Raw genomic sequence first — 17940 nt, forward strand, 5'->3', positions numbered from 1 at the left:
CATAGCAAAGTCAGATATTCCCCATGCTTACCGAACAAGCACAAATAAAATACTGAATATGCAAGATTCACATTAGCTCTTCAGAAGCACTAATTAAATAATAATGAAAAAGATTTCTTGACTGTCATTCCTTTTCTACCACTGAAATGTTGTAGCAGTTCCCTATAACATGACCTGAAAAAACTGCAAAACTATCAAAGGGATGCTATTTGTAGTTATTTTCTCTTCTAATGTTTTGCAGAACTGAACACATTTGGAGGTCTAAGCTTCTTCAAAGTTTCCTCTTCTTACTCTATTCTGCACTGTTACCCGTAGCTCTTTCAATCTGGTATTAATCATTTCTTTGAAGTACAAATGTGTTGTTATTTATTACAAACCATGAAATGTGGATTAATTTGGAGAAATCCTTTTTATTCGCCAGGCTATGATTTATATTTACTAGCTAAACTTTAAAACAGGATTTATGTGGTGTACTCACCAAGCAACTGAAACATAAATGCACTCATAAAAGAGAAAATTGCATTAAAGTATAGAATGGTACAATGGTTAAGCCAAGGCACCAAAGAGAACCACCCCCAAACCTCTGGTGAATCAGTGGCACACAGAAAATTGTCAGCTGGAAAGTCCTTCAGCCTCCCTGTTTTGGCATTGTACATTTGGACTCCGTGCAAGCAAAGCAGCTGATGTGATAAAAATAGACTCAAAAAAACACAGGCCAGAAACAGTCTACTCAAAAACTCTGGCACTGTAGTGCATCTTATGACATAGCTTTTTTAGAGCATCAAAGTTAAGAATTCTATTCTTCAGCAATATTATGTTCTCAAGTTCTTATTGTAGAGGGAAAAAAAGAAATGCTGCACATTATCACCATATATTTTAGCTGCATAAAAATCTAGGCTGGATGTGGCTCTGGGCAGCCTGGTCTAGCAGTTGGTGACCTTGCATATAGCAAGGGGGTTGAAAGTAGGTGATCATTGTGGGCCTATTCAACCCAGGACATTCTATGATTCTGTAATTCTATGAAAAACTGGATTGGTAGCAAGGAATGCTTGATTTCTTTATTTTACTTTTTAAGGAAAGAAATAACAGTGGCTAGTTAGCAACAGTGATGAAACCTCCCTGAGTGGGGACTCTTAATTAAGCAAATAATTGGAGGGAGAAAAAAAAGACAAACTAATGCCTACTTTAAAACTGATGCTTAGCTAGCACTGATTTTTGGATAATACCCAGACAAGCAGTAAGTCAGTGTACCTCCCCTGCACCTATGCATACTGCTCTAAATCACACACTACTGTTAAAGACGTTTTTGTACAGTGGTTTTTACACACAGAAGCTTCACTGATAGATTTTAGAGTCAGAATCTGTTAATGATAGACTAAGTAGGGAATGAACAGTTATCCTTCTGGAGCAGCACCTATGATTGAACAATATCAAACCTTATGTGTTCCCTGTCTGAAGCTTACACCATCTGTACAGCATACAGAACGCACCAGAGAGTCTGGAAGGATGAAAAGTCAAAGATACCTTTCAAACAATGTGCTAATGTTATTGTTATCTTGCTCTTCTATGTGCTGTGAATCGGGAATCACCAAGGCTGGAAAAGACCTCCAAGACCATCCAGTCCCACCATCCACCTACCATGAGTATTTCCCCACTAAACCCTGTCCCATCTAAACATTTCTTCAACACCTCCAGAAACAGTGCCTCCACCACCTGCCTGGGCAGCCCATTCCAGCACTGAAGGTCTCATTTCAGCAGTAATGAGCAGCAATATAAAAATAGAATTGGGTAGCTATAAGGGATAGTTATAAGAAGAACACAGTGACTTTAATGAAATTAGTTCTCTGCTTTCAAGCTCAGAAAGTCTTCTGCTGACAGGCAGATCATTTATGTTTCTGAGTCTGAAACAGCTAATTTCACAGTCTATTGATTTATGGCTACCATCGCTGTTTTCACAAAGACTGATGTACAAATTGAAAAAATGAACAGGAAAAGTTCAAATTCCAATTTTCACCATGAATATAAAAAACTAGCTAAGCAGAAAAATCAATTATTTGAAAAAAAAAATCAAATGAATTAAGAAAGGAATATTGATGTTTAAGAATTTATGCTTGAAAAATTTATCTGAAGTAGAAGCCTCATTTAATCAAATTTTGACTCAGCCATCTTTCATCTGAGAGTACTTTTACCAAGATGCTAGCAGTTTGCTATGTTTTGTTAAGCCTGATATTGCTGTTTTTTCCACTATAAGCTCTGGTTAGAGCTAATGCCAGATGGGCTATGTTTACAGAATTTGTGCAATGTCTGTGGCATTTCTGGCAATGAACTGCCTAATGAATAAACATTCTGCGGCACAAACAAAGAGGCAGCAGAACTTCCAGTTATGTTGTGAAAAGATGTACTGTTTGTAGTAAACTGGATGTCTAACAGCAGCTACATGGGCCTCACGCACAGCAACAGCAGAGCTGAGGTGTGATACTTGAGCCTTGCTGTAAAGCTGGCCAAGCAAAAGCATAACAGAAAAACTCTCGGCACTCATCTGGATACCACTTGCACGGAGTACTTCTCATTACTTCATCCTGAAACAATGTGCATGGAGAAACCCACCAGGAAATGCAGACTTCGTGAGCTGGTACCCTGCATCCTGTGTGATACCCTCAGCAGGTGGCTGAAGAAGCACAAACAGCTGCTGCAAGTGTTTCTACCATGTGCCTTGTGCTGATACTAGGTTGTGTGCAACTGCTCCAGAAACTGCCTAGGCAAAACCAGTGTTCAGCTGGGTCTTAAGATGATAATGTAATGACTGGCTCCGATACAAGGAAGAAGGGGCTAACTGAAAATAAAGTGCCCCACATTCATGTCAGCGTAATCAGGGCAGTAATGCAGCTCTGAATCATAAAATACAAGAAGGCAGAGTTAGATCATTATAAACCTCACTGCGCAATTTCCTGAATGTGTTTAAACTTTGAAATCTTATTGCCACTCAGACCATAACTGGTTCTTGCAATTAATATATAATACAGCTTGCTAGGGCAAAAATAAACAGCAAAACAAAAAAACAAAACAACAAAACCAAAAAACCACAAAAACAACAATCCCAGAACACAATTTAGTACTTACAGTGATATATTAAACACTCATCTCTTTACCTGCTAGACTGCCTTGACATACACTAGCAATTCCATTCTGAAGACAATTTTCTATAAAAATAAAACAAACAGATATAAATGCTTACTTTTAAGCAACTCCTAATACTAAATGAATATATTATCAGAAGCCAATCATGCCATGAGATCAATGGAAGCTTTTACACTGAGAATAATGAAGGAGAGAAACCCTTATTAACTTTGTTATTCTACAAGTGAACTCCATACTCATAGAGGCAATTACCAGCTTCTACACTAGTATGCATGCAGCTCCACTGATTGCTACCACTTCCAAAACTCAAACTATCTGCTTGCCACCATGGCTGATTATCTCTGCATCAAAATGAAGTCAGTATTTTGTGAATTACTGTAACAACATGTTTAAATAACACCTTTCTCTGTTTTCCTGTCCAAGAGTAATTAATACTTTCTGTTCTCATAAAACAAAATGTTTAAAAAAAAAAAAAAAAAAAAAAAACTTCTGAGAGAAAAATCAAAGTTTCCAAGGGACTGGAATTATAAAAAATAACTTTTAGGAAATAAGTGAAGTAAATGGCCAAATTCTTCTGTCTTTCACCCGGGCACTCAAGAGGGGACTTTCACTGCAATCAATAGTTTCCAAAGTCATGTAAGCATCTGCTAGAATCTGGCTATTTGCAATATATTTCTGAATATTTCTGAGAGAGAACAAGCTCTCTCAAGTACAAAGGTACTCTTTGCTTAGTGAGAGGATACTACGTTGGTTAAAAAGGAAAATGTACAGAAAGGACATATATTGGTATCTCTATCTATGTGGCCAACAGATGCATTTGAAAATTCACAGTAACTATGACGGAAGCAAGTTTACTCAAACCACACAAACCCTTCTTTCATATCTGTCAAGGTGCCCCTAACCCATCACTTCCCACTGTCATTTGATATGATATAAACTCCTGACCAACCTACAGCTCTGCAGCCGTGCAGCCAAGGAGAGACAAAGTGTACATATTTTTGCCACCTACGTTTGTTATTAGAATGCAAGTTCTAATTTAAAAAACAAAACAAATAAAACAAAAAACAAAACAAACAAACAAACAAAAAATAACCCACTGAGGCATAACATTTGCTTGACACTAATTTTATCATTTTTCAGAAGCCTGTTTTTTCCCCCTCCTTTCCTACATGACACATTGCTGTAGCTGCACTGATTCTCAGGTTTCAGGCCATGACCAGTGCCTACTGCAGCTAAATCTCAGCACAGCAGCAAACAGGCCCTGTAATCACCAGGACAAACCTGGCTCCTGAAAAGACACCCTGTTCTCAGGAAAAAAGAGAGGAATCCAGCTGCTTCAAAACAGCAGAGCAAAGGAAACTAACCTGATGGCAGAAGGTTTGGAGATTCATGATCCTTTAGATTCTTTCCAACCACGCCACTCTGTGATTCTGTGATGCTGAGACACAGCTAGCAGATATGTTCAAAAGATAAATTGCTTTATGGTGAGACTGCTCTATCTGCAGCTGCACTTTATTCCTGCTAGGTAGTGTCTTTTTTCTGAGACGACAGAAACGGAAAGTGATGCATATCAGAGAAGGTACCCACCTGTTTTTATGGAAAAATTGGATTTATGATTATTTATACTGTGCTGAGCTAAAGAAATCAGGAAATACCTGGAAGGGATTATATTGCCTTGTATTCAGGAGCTTGTAGTCCTTAAAAACAAGCAAGCTAATATGACCTATCTCAGAAAAACATTCTCCAATTCTATCTGTACTACAAACAGCTACATCTTTCACAAGGGGTATGGACTATCTTCTCACAGCATAGAGAACATTTTAACAGAGATGAGTTGCTCTATGAAGCAGTTCTGAAGGTGTTTCATGTACTCTGAGATTAGAGGAACAACAGTCTGCATCTGCAGGTTACAGCTCAGACTAACAAAATGCCAGCTTTGCATTAATCCTGCAGACTGGTGAAATGTAATGGTGCAGTGCTTGAACATTAAGTGCAATTCCTAACACAACAACAAGCCACATTAATGAACATCAAGTTAAGGAACATAGGAGGCTTCATTTCCTTCAGCTGTTCTGCACATGCCAGTATCAAGGATCCAGTCTCATACTGAAAGGAAGATGATGAACTAGGACTAAGATCTACTTTTATTTCAACTCTTACTTGGTGGTATAAAAACACTTTCCAAACATCAGTGAATTGAGGCTTACAGTATCATATTCAACAGGGGAAAACTCACTAAGAGAGTTATCAGTTAATCTGCTGATACACAAGAAAACCAAAGAATGCAAATCTTCAGCTAACAGGTTGCATATGATAACTCACATTTCTAACCAGCAGGGTATTGGTAGCAGGGGGTGACTGGGATGACCTGTGTTGTGGGAAGCCACGCAAGTCACAGCCCCTAGCAAGTTATAGCTGCTTTCAAAGGCACACCTCCAAAGGGGCTGTGGGCAAACTATGCTGGAGTAGAGACAACATGAGCGACTGTGTGCTTTGGTTAACACATGCTGGTGTAGTGGAAAACAAGCAGCAAACAGCAGAACTAAAGCATCACAACCCTAGCTTCCTGCATAAACCCTGGCCTTGCCAAAGGGACTGGCCATAGTTGAACATAACATGTAGCACAAGCATGGTAAGCTGAACCTCTGAAAAGAGGATGAAAAGTTTTTTGCTCAATTTGAAAGTGTTTCTCTCCTGAGTGTTTTTTAATTATTATTATTTTGTCCTTTTACTTCTCATTATCTTATTAATAACCAAAAGTTTCTGTTCATTGCTAATACATGAAGCATAATTTCCCAAATCAAGACTATTTTGTTCAAGACATGCTTATTACATACAAACATGAGCAAAAAAACCAAGAATGTTATTTGACATGGTTGAACTGCCATTTGAACAGCAAGCTGCTATGCTTCTATAGCTGCATTAAAAGCCTCACTAAAAAGCAAGTTTAGATTGTTTTAAGTATCCTCTAACAGCAGTAATCTACACAGGATGAAGACGGAATGGAAGTAACAATAATAATAATCAATAATAATAATCAATAATAATCAGTGACATCGATGTAGGAATTGAGTGCATCCTCAGCAAGTTTGCTGATGACACCAAGCTGAGCGGTGTGGTCAACATGGTTGAAGGAAGGCATACCATGCAGAGGGACCTCAAGAGGCTGGAAAGATGGGCCCAGGTGAACCCAGGTGAACACGGCAAAGTGCAGAGTTTTGCAGTTGGGCCGGAAGAATCCCAGGCATCCATACAGACTGGAAGGAGCAGTCCTTGAAAGCAGCCCTGCAGAGAAGGACCTGGGGGTCCTGATAGATGAAAAGCTTAACATGAGCCAGCAGTGTGCTCTTGTGGCTGGGAAGGCAAATGGTATCCTGGGCTCCATCAGAAGAGGGGTGGCCAGCAGGGACAGGGAGGTGATTGTCCCCCTCTACTCTGCCCTTGGGAGGCCCCATCTGGAGCACTGTGTCCAAGCATGGAGCCCACAATAAAAAAGACAGGGAGCTGTTGGAGAGAATTCAGAGGGCCACTAGGATGATCAGGGGAATGGAGTACCTCCCCTGTGAGGACAGGCTGAGGGAGCTGGGCTTGTTCAGCCTGGACAAAAGAAGGCTGCAGGGTGACCTCGTTGCAGCCTTTCAGTACCTAAAAGGAGCCTACAAACAGGAGGGGAATCAACTCTTTGAAAGGGTTGATATGTGCAGGACCAGGGGAAACGGTTTTAAGTTGAGGGAGGGGAGATTTAGGTCGGACATCAGGGGGAAATTCTTTACCATGAGTGTGGTGAGGTGCTGGCACAGGCTGCTCAGAGAGGCTGTGGATGCCCCGTCCTTGGAGGTGTTCAAGACCAGGTTGGGTGGGGCCCTGGGCAGCCTGGTTTAGCACTAAACGTGGAGGTTGGTGGCCCTGCATGTGGCAGGGGGGTTGGAGATTCATGATCCTTGAGGTCCCTACCAACCATGGCCATTCTGTGATTTTGTGATTCTGTGATTCTGCAATAGGCATCACACAACTAGACCGCTTGAAAAAGGCTCAGAAGTAAAATAAGGTGAACTGTGCCACTGGAGAATAAAATCAGTCACTCAGGAAGTGAGTACAAAACAGATGCTACATATTAAACTCAAACTTTAATTTAGTTTCTGATAAAACTCCCCTGGAGACATGCCACTAGGGTCTTATGATGCACACTGCCTCTTCTGCCTGTGAACTGTGGGAAAGGGCCGGTGCATTCTCAGACTTGCTGTTTTCTCACAAATTAGCCAATTGGCCGTGCCTTGTTTCCTTCAGGACCACCTGCAGGATCAGTAAGTGTGCCAGCTTCCTTTTTTTTTTCCACACAAAAAGACTCTTTCCATGAGAGACTCGGGGGTCTGTCAAATTAACACAGCCTTGAAGATGGGAAGAAGATAAGCAGCACTTTTATCTATAGACTCTGTATTAACAAAAGTTATGAATGGGAGGGGAGGAACCCTATTTGACTCATTTGCCGCATTTGATTCATAACTGTTACATCAGCTTAGAAATGCTGATAAAATCTATTTTAAACTAAGGGTGAAAGTCCTGCCAGCAGGCTAATATTACTATTTATCTACTGCCTACTTCCTAGTTATTCTCCCTTTTTGAAGATGTGGTGATAAATCAGTTGCCTTCCTGTTTAGTAAAGCATGTGGCAGTCTGTTTATTTAATCAGCTCCTGGCCCATTTTCTAATTAAGGGAGATAATGTGGGCTCATTTCCTGCCATGGCGAACCTGGCACGGCACAGGTTGTCCTCAGCTATTGCAATAAAATAGAAGATTATTTGTAATATCTGCTTTTGTTTGGCAGCTCCTCCCCTTCTCTCTGCCCAGCTGAAGACAAAAATGCAGATAAATTTTTTTCTTTATTTCTAGTTCCTCCCAAGTTGAGGACAGGGAGACATAAGAAACAGGCGGGGTTTTGTCATCTTGCTGATACTGTGCCTTTCATGCAAGTGGAACAGTTTTCTGGAAGCTCCTGCAGCTCAACAAAGTTCAAAGCACCCTGTGCTGAAACTAAGAGTAATTCTGTGAGGGAAGCAAATGCTGGAATGCAAGGGGAAAGCATATACCAATGCAGCACATTCTTAGCCTGCTCTCCTGCTAGACTTGGGCCACCTCCTGCACCACTCTGGCCTCAGACTTTCATCTGTCTGCTCAGCACAGGAATTTTGCTAATCTCTTCTTGTGGCATCAAATTAATTTTTGGGCTCTTTGTATGTCAAAGCAGGCAAGGATCTTGTAGCTGACTAGCTGTCTCCTCTTTTCCCATCCCACCTCATTTTATTTGTAACACAGCTACAGAGATCAACAGCTACAACAAACCCAGAATCCCTGGTCTGCCAAAGTTCTCTTTTACAGGGCACCTACTCACCCTTACCAGACATTTAGATGGTATTAAGTTCTCCACTCACAAAGGAATGACAGAAACATTACAGGTTACTTGTATGTGCCATATACAGCATCTTTCAGAGGGACTTGTGAAGTGCTGCAAACAAGACCATTCTCTTTGTCTTTATTCACTGGCTCTGCTTCAGTTATCATAAGCACATACATGTACCACTCTGCAATAGCTCCAGCTCCCACAGAACCACCACTTCCAGAAATATTTAATACCAGCTATGCTGTACATATCTGTGCATTCTGCCTTTGTGAGGAACAATTGAAAGTCTGTGGATGTGTTCCACAGTGTTCCTAGGAAACACTGCTTTCAGTGGAGCAACGTTGGACTGTGTTGCATCTGCAAGTGTTGGCCAATCTCTGCTGCTCTTGTGCCTCTGAGGAAAAAAATACCCCAGCCATTATGAATAAGCTGTACAACACAGTACTTTCAGAATTCTGGCCAACACAGAAATGTTGCCCCATACCCTTTAAAAGTTGGCACACAGTGAGGAAACCTTTTGAATTGTCTTTCTTACCTGCCTACACTTCTATTTCACTTGCATTTGCAGACCACAACAGAAGGGTTTCCATTTCTGAAGCCTTAGTTTTGAAAACAATAAGTTTCATATGACCTACCTTCAGTCAAAAGGAAGTGTCTGGTTTTCTTACGCTGTTAATTGTCTGAGTCTCAGTCTCACCTCATTTGTCTCACTTAGATCCAGGCCTAGCACACTCAATATTTTCAAAAACACCTACTTAAAACATTTCTAAAAAATCCCATTTCACCTCTATTTACACCACTGTTCTCTTCATGTGCATGCAACTGGATGCTACAAGTACCACGCTGTTACCAACTAGTGAAAAAAAGACAGCACAAAATTATATATAAAATATATAATACAAGAAGGAGGGAAAGAAAACTGAATTTCCACTTTAAAATGAAAGCATTTCCCAGCTTGTATTCTTCCATACAAAACACACTGTATTTTTATCCTTTGACTACTCTACATCTCACAAATGCTGCAGTCGATGGTCTCTGGTCAGAAGTCAAGTTCTTTGCTTTAAATTGCCTTTGTTCAACCATTGAGAAAATCCACTGCAGTAAGTGTGGGAAAGGCTCAGTGAAGGGTGGCTGAATATTTCCTCGAGCTTTCTCCTAGACCTCACACTTACCAAAGGCTCTAGTTCTTTGCGGTCTATCAGGTTGAGCTCTGTCACAAAGTAATAAAAATGCTTGTAGCAGGTATTGACGTGGGCCTCAGCCCCAATGAGGATGATACGGTCAAAATGATGAATGTAGACGTGAACAAACACCCGAAAAAGCCGGCAAAGTATCTTCTTGCAGATCTGAAGGAAGTTCTTTGGAAAGGGAACACCTGTGAATAGAGAAGGTAGAGAGTTGTCACAACAGCTTGTCATCCTACCAAAACAGTGACTTTGGAGTAAAGAAAAAATCTGTAACTGTAAAGCAGGTTATGACATGACTCCTTTCCACTCCAAAAGTCTATGTAACATACAGGTGTCCAAACTTTTGGCTTGCTTGGGCTGCAGTGAGTGAAGAGGAATTGTCTAGGGTGTTATCTATGAAGCTTGCTCTGAAGGTAATGCCTCCTATTTATTCTGATGGAAACTACAACAGCTACAAAGAGTACAGAGACACTATTTAATAGAGCAAGTTCTCAGCTACAACATACTCTTTTCCAGCACAATCACCACCCTTTGCTCTGTGCTTTCACCCATAATGAACAAGAGCCTGCATGCTCCACTCAGAAAAATCTTCACCAGCAGAGATTAACTCTGCCACTGCTGCCACTGCTGAAACATACCAACCCACCCCTCACTGTGTGCACATTTCTGTTTGGTGTCCATAAATGTTCAGTGAATGTCAGTGGGTGCCATTTTTTCTGCACAGAAGAATTCCATTCTATACCTTTGTTCCATATGCAACTCATGCCAGAGTTGCCAGAGACAGAGTGCCTCCCTGCTGCCATCTGTCGCACAGCAATAAAATCAAAAGAATACCCCTGGGGTAGCTCTACCTCTACTGCCGAACCACCAACATCCACCTCTGACAACATGGGACAACATTATAAAATAGGAGGCAATACTTTCATAGTAGCCCTAATAAAATATATGATACAGCTAATGTATATAAGTGACAAAACATTTTAATTTTCAATGTTTTTTATTAAAATACAAAAAAGGAGAGCAACAAAACCATAGAAGTAGTGGGATATTGAGCCTGTTTTTGTGAATGTAATGCATCAAGCTGGTTTGACAGAAGCAGCTGCAATTCTTAGTAAGGTCAGGTTTAGCTTACTGTAGCAGCATAGGTAGCCAAACACTTAATCACTGTAATGGATCAAGACTAATCGTTACTGGTCTTTGTTCCCTTACTAGTTTAACGGAGAAACAGTTGGTGGCGGAATATTCAGAAATGTGATTTTCACTGCACTGCACTCGATAACATCAATGGCTTGCATGCGGAGGTAGCTGTTTCACTTGCTGTACAGGCAGAGTTTGTCCTAGATGCCATGGACTGTCTTCTGCCCATCTTATTCAACAGTTTAACATTTTCACAAAGTTAAATTTAATAATGAAGAGAAACTGAAGGATACATCCCTTTGTTCTCAGCTTCATCGGCCACATACACCACTCTGCTCTTTAATAGAAAAGCTCATGAAAACAACAAGAACAACCTTTCTAAAATATCCTGGAAGTTAGACTACTATGTAGTGGAAGACTTGAAAGCAGCAGTATGAGAAATATTTGCAAGTAGACCACCAGGCAACCACAGTGTAGCATCAATAATGACTTCAAAAAACCCTGTCATTAAAAGTTCACCTTGCATAGCACTATCTATCACAGAGCTGTCACAAACACCTAAAGGCTTCATCTAATTCTATGATTGCACTCTAGCACAATGACTTCAGTGCCATCCTCGTAACTCTGCTTGCTATTTGCTTTGTTGCATTGTCCTGATGTTTCATTTACCCTTCATATTTTTTTTTCCGGATTTGAACTACATAACTGTAGTTACTGCTTCTTTAAAAAACAAAACAAAACAAAACAAAAACCTCACCACTAACCAGTCCCACAGCCCTTGGAACCTGGCTCATGGTTTCAACAAGAAAAAACATTCATTATTTGCACAAAGGAGATGAAGAAATTAAATTAACATTCTCAGAAGCTTGAGGGCACTGTACTTTCTGGTCCTGAACAGACATGCCCCAAAATAGAGAATAATTAGTTTCATCTTCCATGGGCTGAAAAACAATTGTTAATGAAGAACATTACTGTAATGAAGAAATATTTTTATATTAACTAAAACAATCCTAATACATCTAGCTGGCAAAGGTGAACAAATCCTTTACTTCTTTGCAGCCCATTTTCCCACTGAACAGTCACAAGCAGCAGGAGCAAAGGGGGTAGCACAGTTTCTGTTGCAGGTGAGAGCTTCCACCTGATGGCCTTATAGGTGTGTAGGCACTGAATGTGAGAACATGCAAACAAGACACAGAAATAACCAAAGCAGAACAGCCTGGGGCATATAAACTTGCCACCTACCATTTGTCACTGCAGCACTTCCCCAGCTTTGCAAACCTCTCCCTGTCTCACTTACTTGGGCTATGAAATGAACAGTGAGACACAGCTGCTATCATAGATGTGCTGCTCTTCGTATTCAGAAATGGACAAGAAGGATGGCAGAAATGCAGTCTCAAAGAAAAAAAAAATATCTAATGCAACAGAAGAGATTCCAAACACAGTAACAGAATAAATTTAAAGTAATGTCATCAAAATTTGAAAAATCAGAGTGAACTGGTTCCAGATTTATACTCTGAGGTCAGAATTTGGCCTAATGTCTTCTTCCCACTGCAACTGTTACCGTTACAAATAAATCAAGCACAGAATGCAATCGTTAACAGTGACCCCTGGGAAATGACTAGCTTAGATTTAGATGCTTAACTTGCTGAAGAGTCAACAGTGCTTTAGTCGAGCCTTCCCCTTTCAAGCTCTTTTTAACATGCAGTCCAAGTTTAATAATTCCTTTCCTGGAAATCTGAATAAGGGAAAAAATGCCTGAGTATTTATTTAAACTTTGGATTCCTTCTGCAACAAAAAAGATTTTCAATAAAGTTGACTGTCTCAGTATCTGAGTACAGTAAGGTGATACTGTAAAGATAAAGAATGAAAAACCACCAAATTAGATTGATAACCTATATTAATAAAACACAAAGAAATACAAAGATGCCAATGGATTTTTTGAGCTAGCTGCTACTTGCTGAAAAAAAGTACTTCTTGGAGCACAACCTGCTTGCAGGTTGGGACTCAGTGCTGCTGTATGAGAAGAATGTATTGGAAGGATTCCCTTGGTTCCAAACCCCAGGGGTCCTGATTATGTCCTAGTTAAGTGCCACCTTACACAAATGCTCTCAGACATCCCAGTCATACCATGCAAGCTCTTTTACTTCAGGGCTGTACATGCAACTGAGAAACAATGCAACTGAGTAAGAGAATGATGTGTATAGCATAGACAGCAGTAAATACTGCTAATGACAGCCTCCTCCTGCAGCACAGCAGCACTGGCACGCACCAGAACAGCAGTGGCCAGCCACCACCTCCTCCTTGCTCATACCTGCCTACCTGTCCTATACTTTTCTGCTTCATCCAACAGTGCTACCTGCCAGCTTCTACACCTGGGTCAAAACAACCCCATGCAGCAGCATAGGTCTGTGAAAGAGCAATTGGAAAGCTGCATGGCAGAAAAGGATCTGAGGGTGTTAGTCAACAGCTGGAGTGACCTGAGCCAGCAGTATGCCCAGGAAGCCAAGACGGTCTATTGCATCCTGGCCTGCAACAGATGTAATGTGTCCAGCAGGACTAGGGAGGTGATTATCACTCTGTTCTCAGACCTGCTGAGACCACAACTCTAATACCGTGCTCAGTTCTGGGCCCCTCACTACAAGAAGGATTTGAGTTGGTGGAACACATTCAGTGACGAGCAATGAAGCTGATGAAAGGACTAGAAAACAAGAGTTATGAGGGGTGACTGAGGGAACTGGGATTGGTCAGTTTGGAGAAAAAGAGGCTAAGGGAAACCTCTTCGTCTTCTACAACCACCTGAAAGGAGGTTGCAGTGAGGATGAGTCAGTCTCTTTTCTCAAGTGACAAGTGGTAGGACACAAACAAATGGCCTCAGGTTGCACTAGGGCTGGTTTAGGTTGGATATCAGTGATTATTTCATAGAATCATAGAATCATAGAATCATAGAATCACCAAGGTTGGAAAAGACCTAAGAGATCATCCAGTCCAACCATTCACCTGTTCCCAATAGCTCCCACTAAACCATGTCCCTCAGCACAACATCCAGCCTTTCCTTGAACACCCCCAGGCTCGGTGACTCCACCACCTCCCTGGGCAGTCCATTCCAGTGCCTGACCACCCTTTCTGAAAAGTAATACTTCCTCATGTCCAGCCTGAATCTCCCCTGCCGTAGCTTGAAGCCATTCCCTCTGGTCCTATCACTAATGACACGAGAGAAGAGGCCGACCCCCAGCTCACTACAACCTCCCTTCAGGAAGTTATAGAGAGCAATGAGGTCTCCCCTGAGCCTCCTCTTCTCCAGGCTGAACATTCCCAGCTCCTTCAGCCTCTCCTCATATGGCCTGTGCTCCAGACCCCTCACCAGCTTTGTTGCCCTCCTTTGAACACTTTCCAGGGCCTCAATATCTTTCTTGCAGTGAGGGGCCCAAAACTGGACACAGTACTCGAGGTGTGGCCTCACTAGTGCTGAATATAGGGGAAAATTTCTTCACAGAGAAGCTGGTCAGGCCTAAGGAAGTGGTGGAGTCCCCATCCCTGCAGGCACTCAACAGACAAACAGATCTGGCTTTTAAGGACACGGTTTAGCAGTGACCCTGTAGTGTTAGATGGATGGTTGGGCTTGATGATCTGACAGGTCCTTCTAACCTAAATCCTTCAGTGATTCTACAACTCTTTTTACTTGCTAGAAAAGGCTATAACAAAGACTCTGTAAAACATCCAAAACTCAATTCACTCAACGTGTTTAAGAAGTTTTAACACTTTATTTTCCACTGGAAATCAGTGAGACTTTCCCTTTCCCCCTTGTGCAGTGACCACCAGCAAGTCAATGGTCTGCTGGTTTAAAATCCAGCTACATGTTCTACGATGTCAGACTCAGGTGTACTTTGGACCTTCTGTATTTGTGTGGTTTGAAGACTTACTTCACTTAAGGAAATCCCTCTGGCAATTGTGCACAGACATAGCACTGCACATTTCAACATCTTTTAACAGGCCACAGTCACGTGTCATTCTTTTTTAACAATATACATATGGGAAAACTCCCCTAGCAAAAAGATTGATAATACACTACTGCAAACTCTGTTTAAAAATATGCCAACCTGGAAAAGTAAGATTATTTTTATTTTTATGAATGAGAAAGCAGTATTCTTAAAAACCAATGACCTGGAGAAGGCATCTGATCCAAATTCTTCTCTTCTTGCTCTAAGCGTTCTCCTCCTCCTACTGTCCCCAGTACTAAAATTTGTGAAAGATACCCTCAGCAATTGCTGGAAACCTCACTGCAAAACACCTATCCTGATCCAAGCAGATGTTTAACTCAGCATGTTACTCAAGGAAGCATCTGCCTCAAGTGCCAATGAAAACAACGTTGGCTTTGCAGAACTTTGTTCCTCACCAAAATAAGCTGACAACTGCAAAAAGTCAGTGATAAACTAGACTACCGTGCACCTACATCCTCCTGATCCTGCCCCACTTTCTGCTCTCACATGAGAGAAAACAGAACAAAGGAATATATCCTGAAGATTACATGGTGTCTTTTATTTTTTAAGTGGTGCTGCCACTAATGAAAGGTACTTATGTTCAAGGGGAAAAGAACAAAGATCTGAGAACTGATTGAGGGGTTACACTACTTGAACATCCTGCAGCACTCTCTGATGCTGTACAAGAACAAATGATGAAGGCACTAAATTCTGCCATTTACTAATAACTTAATGAGAAGACACTTCCTAGAAGCATGCAAACACCTAGGTATGCAATACCTGAACAGCTGGAGGACACCTGAAGCGACTCTCCCTCAAATCTGAGGACAGAAGAACCTGAATCCTTGGGCTGCATAAGCCAGGTCCCTTGCATTATAGGGAAGTTGACAGTGGCTTGTTCCTGCCAATATCCTGACCTCTTCTGAACCTGACCTGCCACTTAATACTTTTGATTCTGCTGCAGCAGAAGAGCAGAAAACTGCAGTACTGGAAAGCAGAATGTTCTGCAGCTGCCTGTACCAAGCAAGGCCAGTCTTGCCAATAAACCCATTAGGATAGATCTGTAGGTCTACAACACGATAAGGAAATTGAGAGCCTGCAAAAGTAGCAGAGTCATCCTTATGTGACTCTGTAACCCATCAAACACGCGGAAGTCCCTCCTTCACCATAGAAACAAAATGGGATTTACTGGAACTCTGGATTTAGACAACTTTATGTGGCATTTAGATATTCACAGATTTGGAAATCTATTTGAATAGTAAATAGCACTCAGCCTCAGCAGTGCAATGTTACAAGTTAGCAATAGGCAGCCACTTCTGGGGCAGACAATGCAGAAAGTTAGACTCACTTGGCATTATAACAGGTGACAGTTTAGGGTAGGAACAGAGTTTGATGCTGAGTCAACGCAAGAAAAAAGAACATACTAACACAGGAGTCTGACTAAGGCACAAGAGGAAACACTGCCTCCTCAGCTGACACTTGCAAACAGCTTCATTCCTTGAGTGCTTACTGTGGCCTGACAATTTCTGGGTAATGACTCAGCATCCCTTGTTGAGTACAGCGCTGCCAGTATGGTTTTTATTTTCATTATTTACTTCTGGCATTTCCAGCAAGTAAACATCCTCCTCCCCCATTTATTTTATAAGAACACCGGAAAAAACATGCTGTTCAAAGGGCCCCTCTTAGACTTAGCGCTGCAGCACCAAGCAGCAACATGAAACATTGTTGGAAGTAAGCAGCCTAGTCTTGGGAACTACACCGGGAACCAGACAAAACAGCCCCCTGTCTCAAGGACGTGTTCTATTCTGGCCTTGATTGAAAAACAAACCCATAGTACATTAACAAGAAATTCAAAGATCTGAAAGGTTGGCATGGTTTATATCACAAAAGTAATGTTTGTTCTCCAGATGGCTGCTGTGCTCAATCCCTTTCAGGGGGCCACTAAGAGAAACACTCAGTACTAACAGCTCTTGCAGTACATGCCATGTTCTGACCCTCTGACATCTGCACTGACTTAGGAATCCATTACGCACACAAGGGTATCTTTAGTGTACACGGATAGCTGTTTGGAAAGATTTAGAAGTTTTAGAGAAGTTATTTTTCCCCTCCAGAAAAATGCAGCTCTCCCATGAGACAGGGAAAGACAAGTAACCAGGAGCATGCAATGAAAAAGTCAGAATTCTGTTCCAGAAGCCCAGGTGAAAGCAGGAATGGAGCCCAGGACCTTGACACTGCTGGAGTTAACCTTGCCTTGCAGTAGTGCTGCTCCAGCCAAGCCCAGCATCTGGGAGAGAAATATGGACGCTGCTTAGCAAGAGTCACTCAGGGCTTCCAGAGTTGCTTTCAACTAAACCGTGCCTTTATATCACTGAATCTGGGGATAACACAACAGGTGCTTTACAGCTGTTAAAGGACTTGTAAACTTGAATGGATCCATCAGTGTGAGAAAAAGGAGTCGGCTCCCTCCCAGCACACTGAAGCATTCTCAAATATTGGGGTGCTAAGCCACAGCTGCTCTTCAGAAATCCGCAGCTGCAGCCCACGGAAGTTTGTCCCAGCTGCCACCGATTCCTTTCCCTGCCCAGTCAGGGGCACAAGGGTGAATTTGAGTATTTTGATTGCAGATGTTCTGATAAAACTTTACTCCTAAAGCACAAGCCAATGACTCTTGGATTTACAACATACTCAAAACCTACAATTGACCATACAAAGAAGCCCAGATGATGTAAATGGACTCTTCCAATAACAAAGCTAAGCAGCATAATATTATTGTAATGCCTCTAGCAAAGGATAGTTACAACATCAATTTCAAAAGTTGCATTGACTTGAGCTTAACAAAATATTTTTGCAAGATGAATGCAGTAGTCAGAGTTTTTAATGAAAATACATCCATTAAAATCAAATGCTCTGCAGGATAAGAGCTCTTCTAACACAACAAATAAAAGAAGCATTTTAAAACACCTGGCCAAAAGCATGTCCATTTGCTGTATTACCAAAGTCAACTGTCAAACCAAAGAGGGAAGCACTCTTAATTTACCAGAGTAAAGATTTCTCTTTAAAAGACCTTCCACAAGGTTAATGCACTTCCCTTCTTTCCCTCAC

The 17940-nt window shown here is 41.4% G+C and overlaps 1 protein-coding gene across 1 annotated transcript in view; it reads right to left on the reverse strand.

Annotated features, from left to right (window-relative positions):
• Nucleotides 1-17940, reverse strand: part of MOB3B (MOB kinase activator 3B) — a gene marked incomplete at its 3' end in the record, with an annotated part of 64055 nt that overhangs the window by 22866 nt on the left and 23249 nt on the right. Inside the window, exon 2 of the mRNA XM_079548607.1 lies at nucleotides 9710-9912. Coding sequence (XP_079404733.1) covers nucleotides 9710-9912 — 203 coding nt within the window. The remainder of the gene's footprint in view (nucleotides 1-9709; nucleotides 9913-17940) is intronic.

This window comes from Tetrao urogallus, assembly GCF_951394365.1.
Source record: "Tetrao urogallus genome assembly, chromosome: Z".
Taxonomy (NCBI): domain Eukaryota; kingdom Metazoa; phylum Chordata; class Aves; order Galliformes; family Phasianidae; genus Tetrao; species Tetrao urogallus.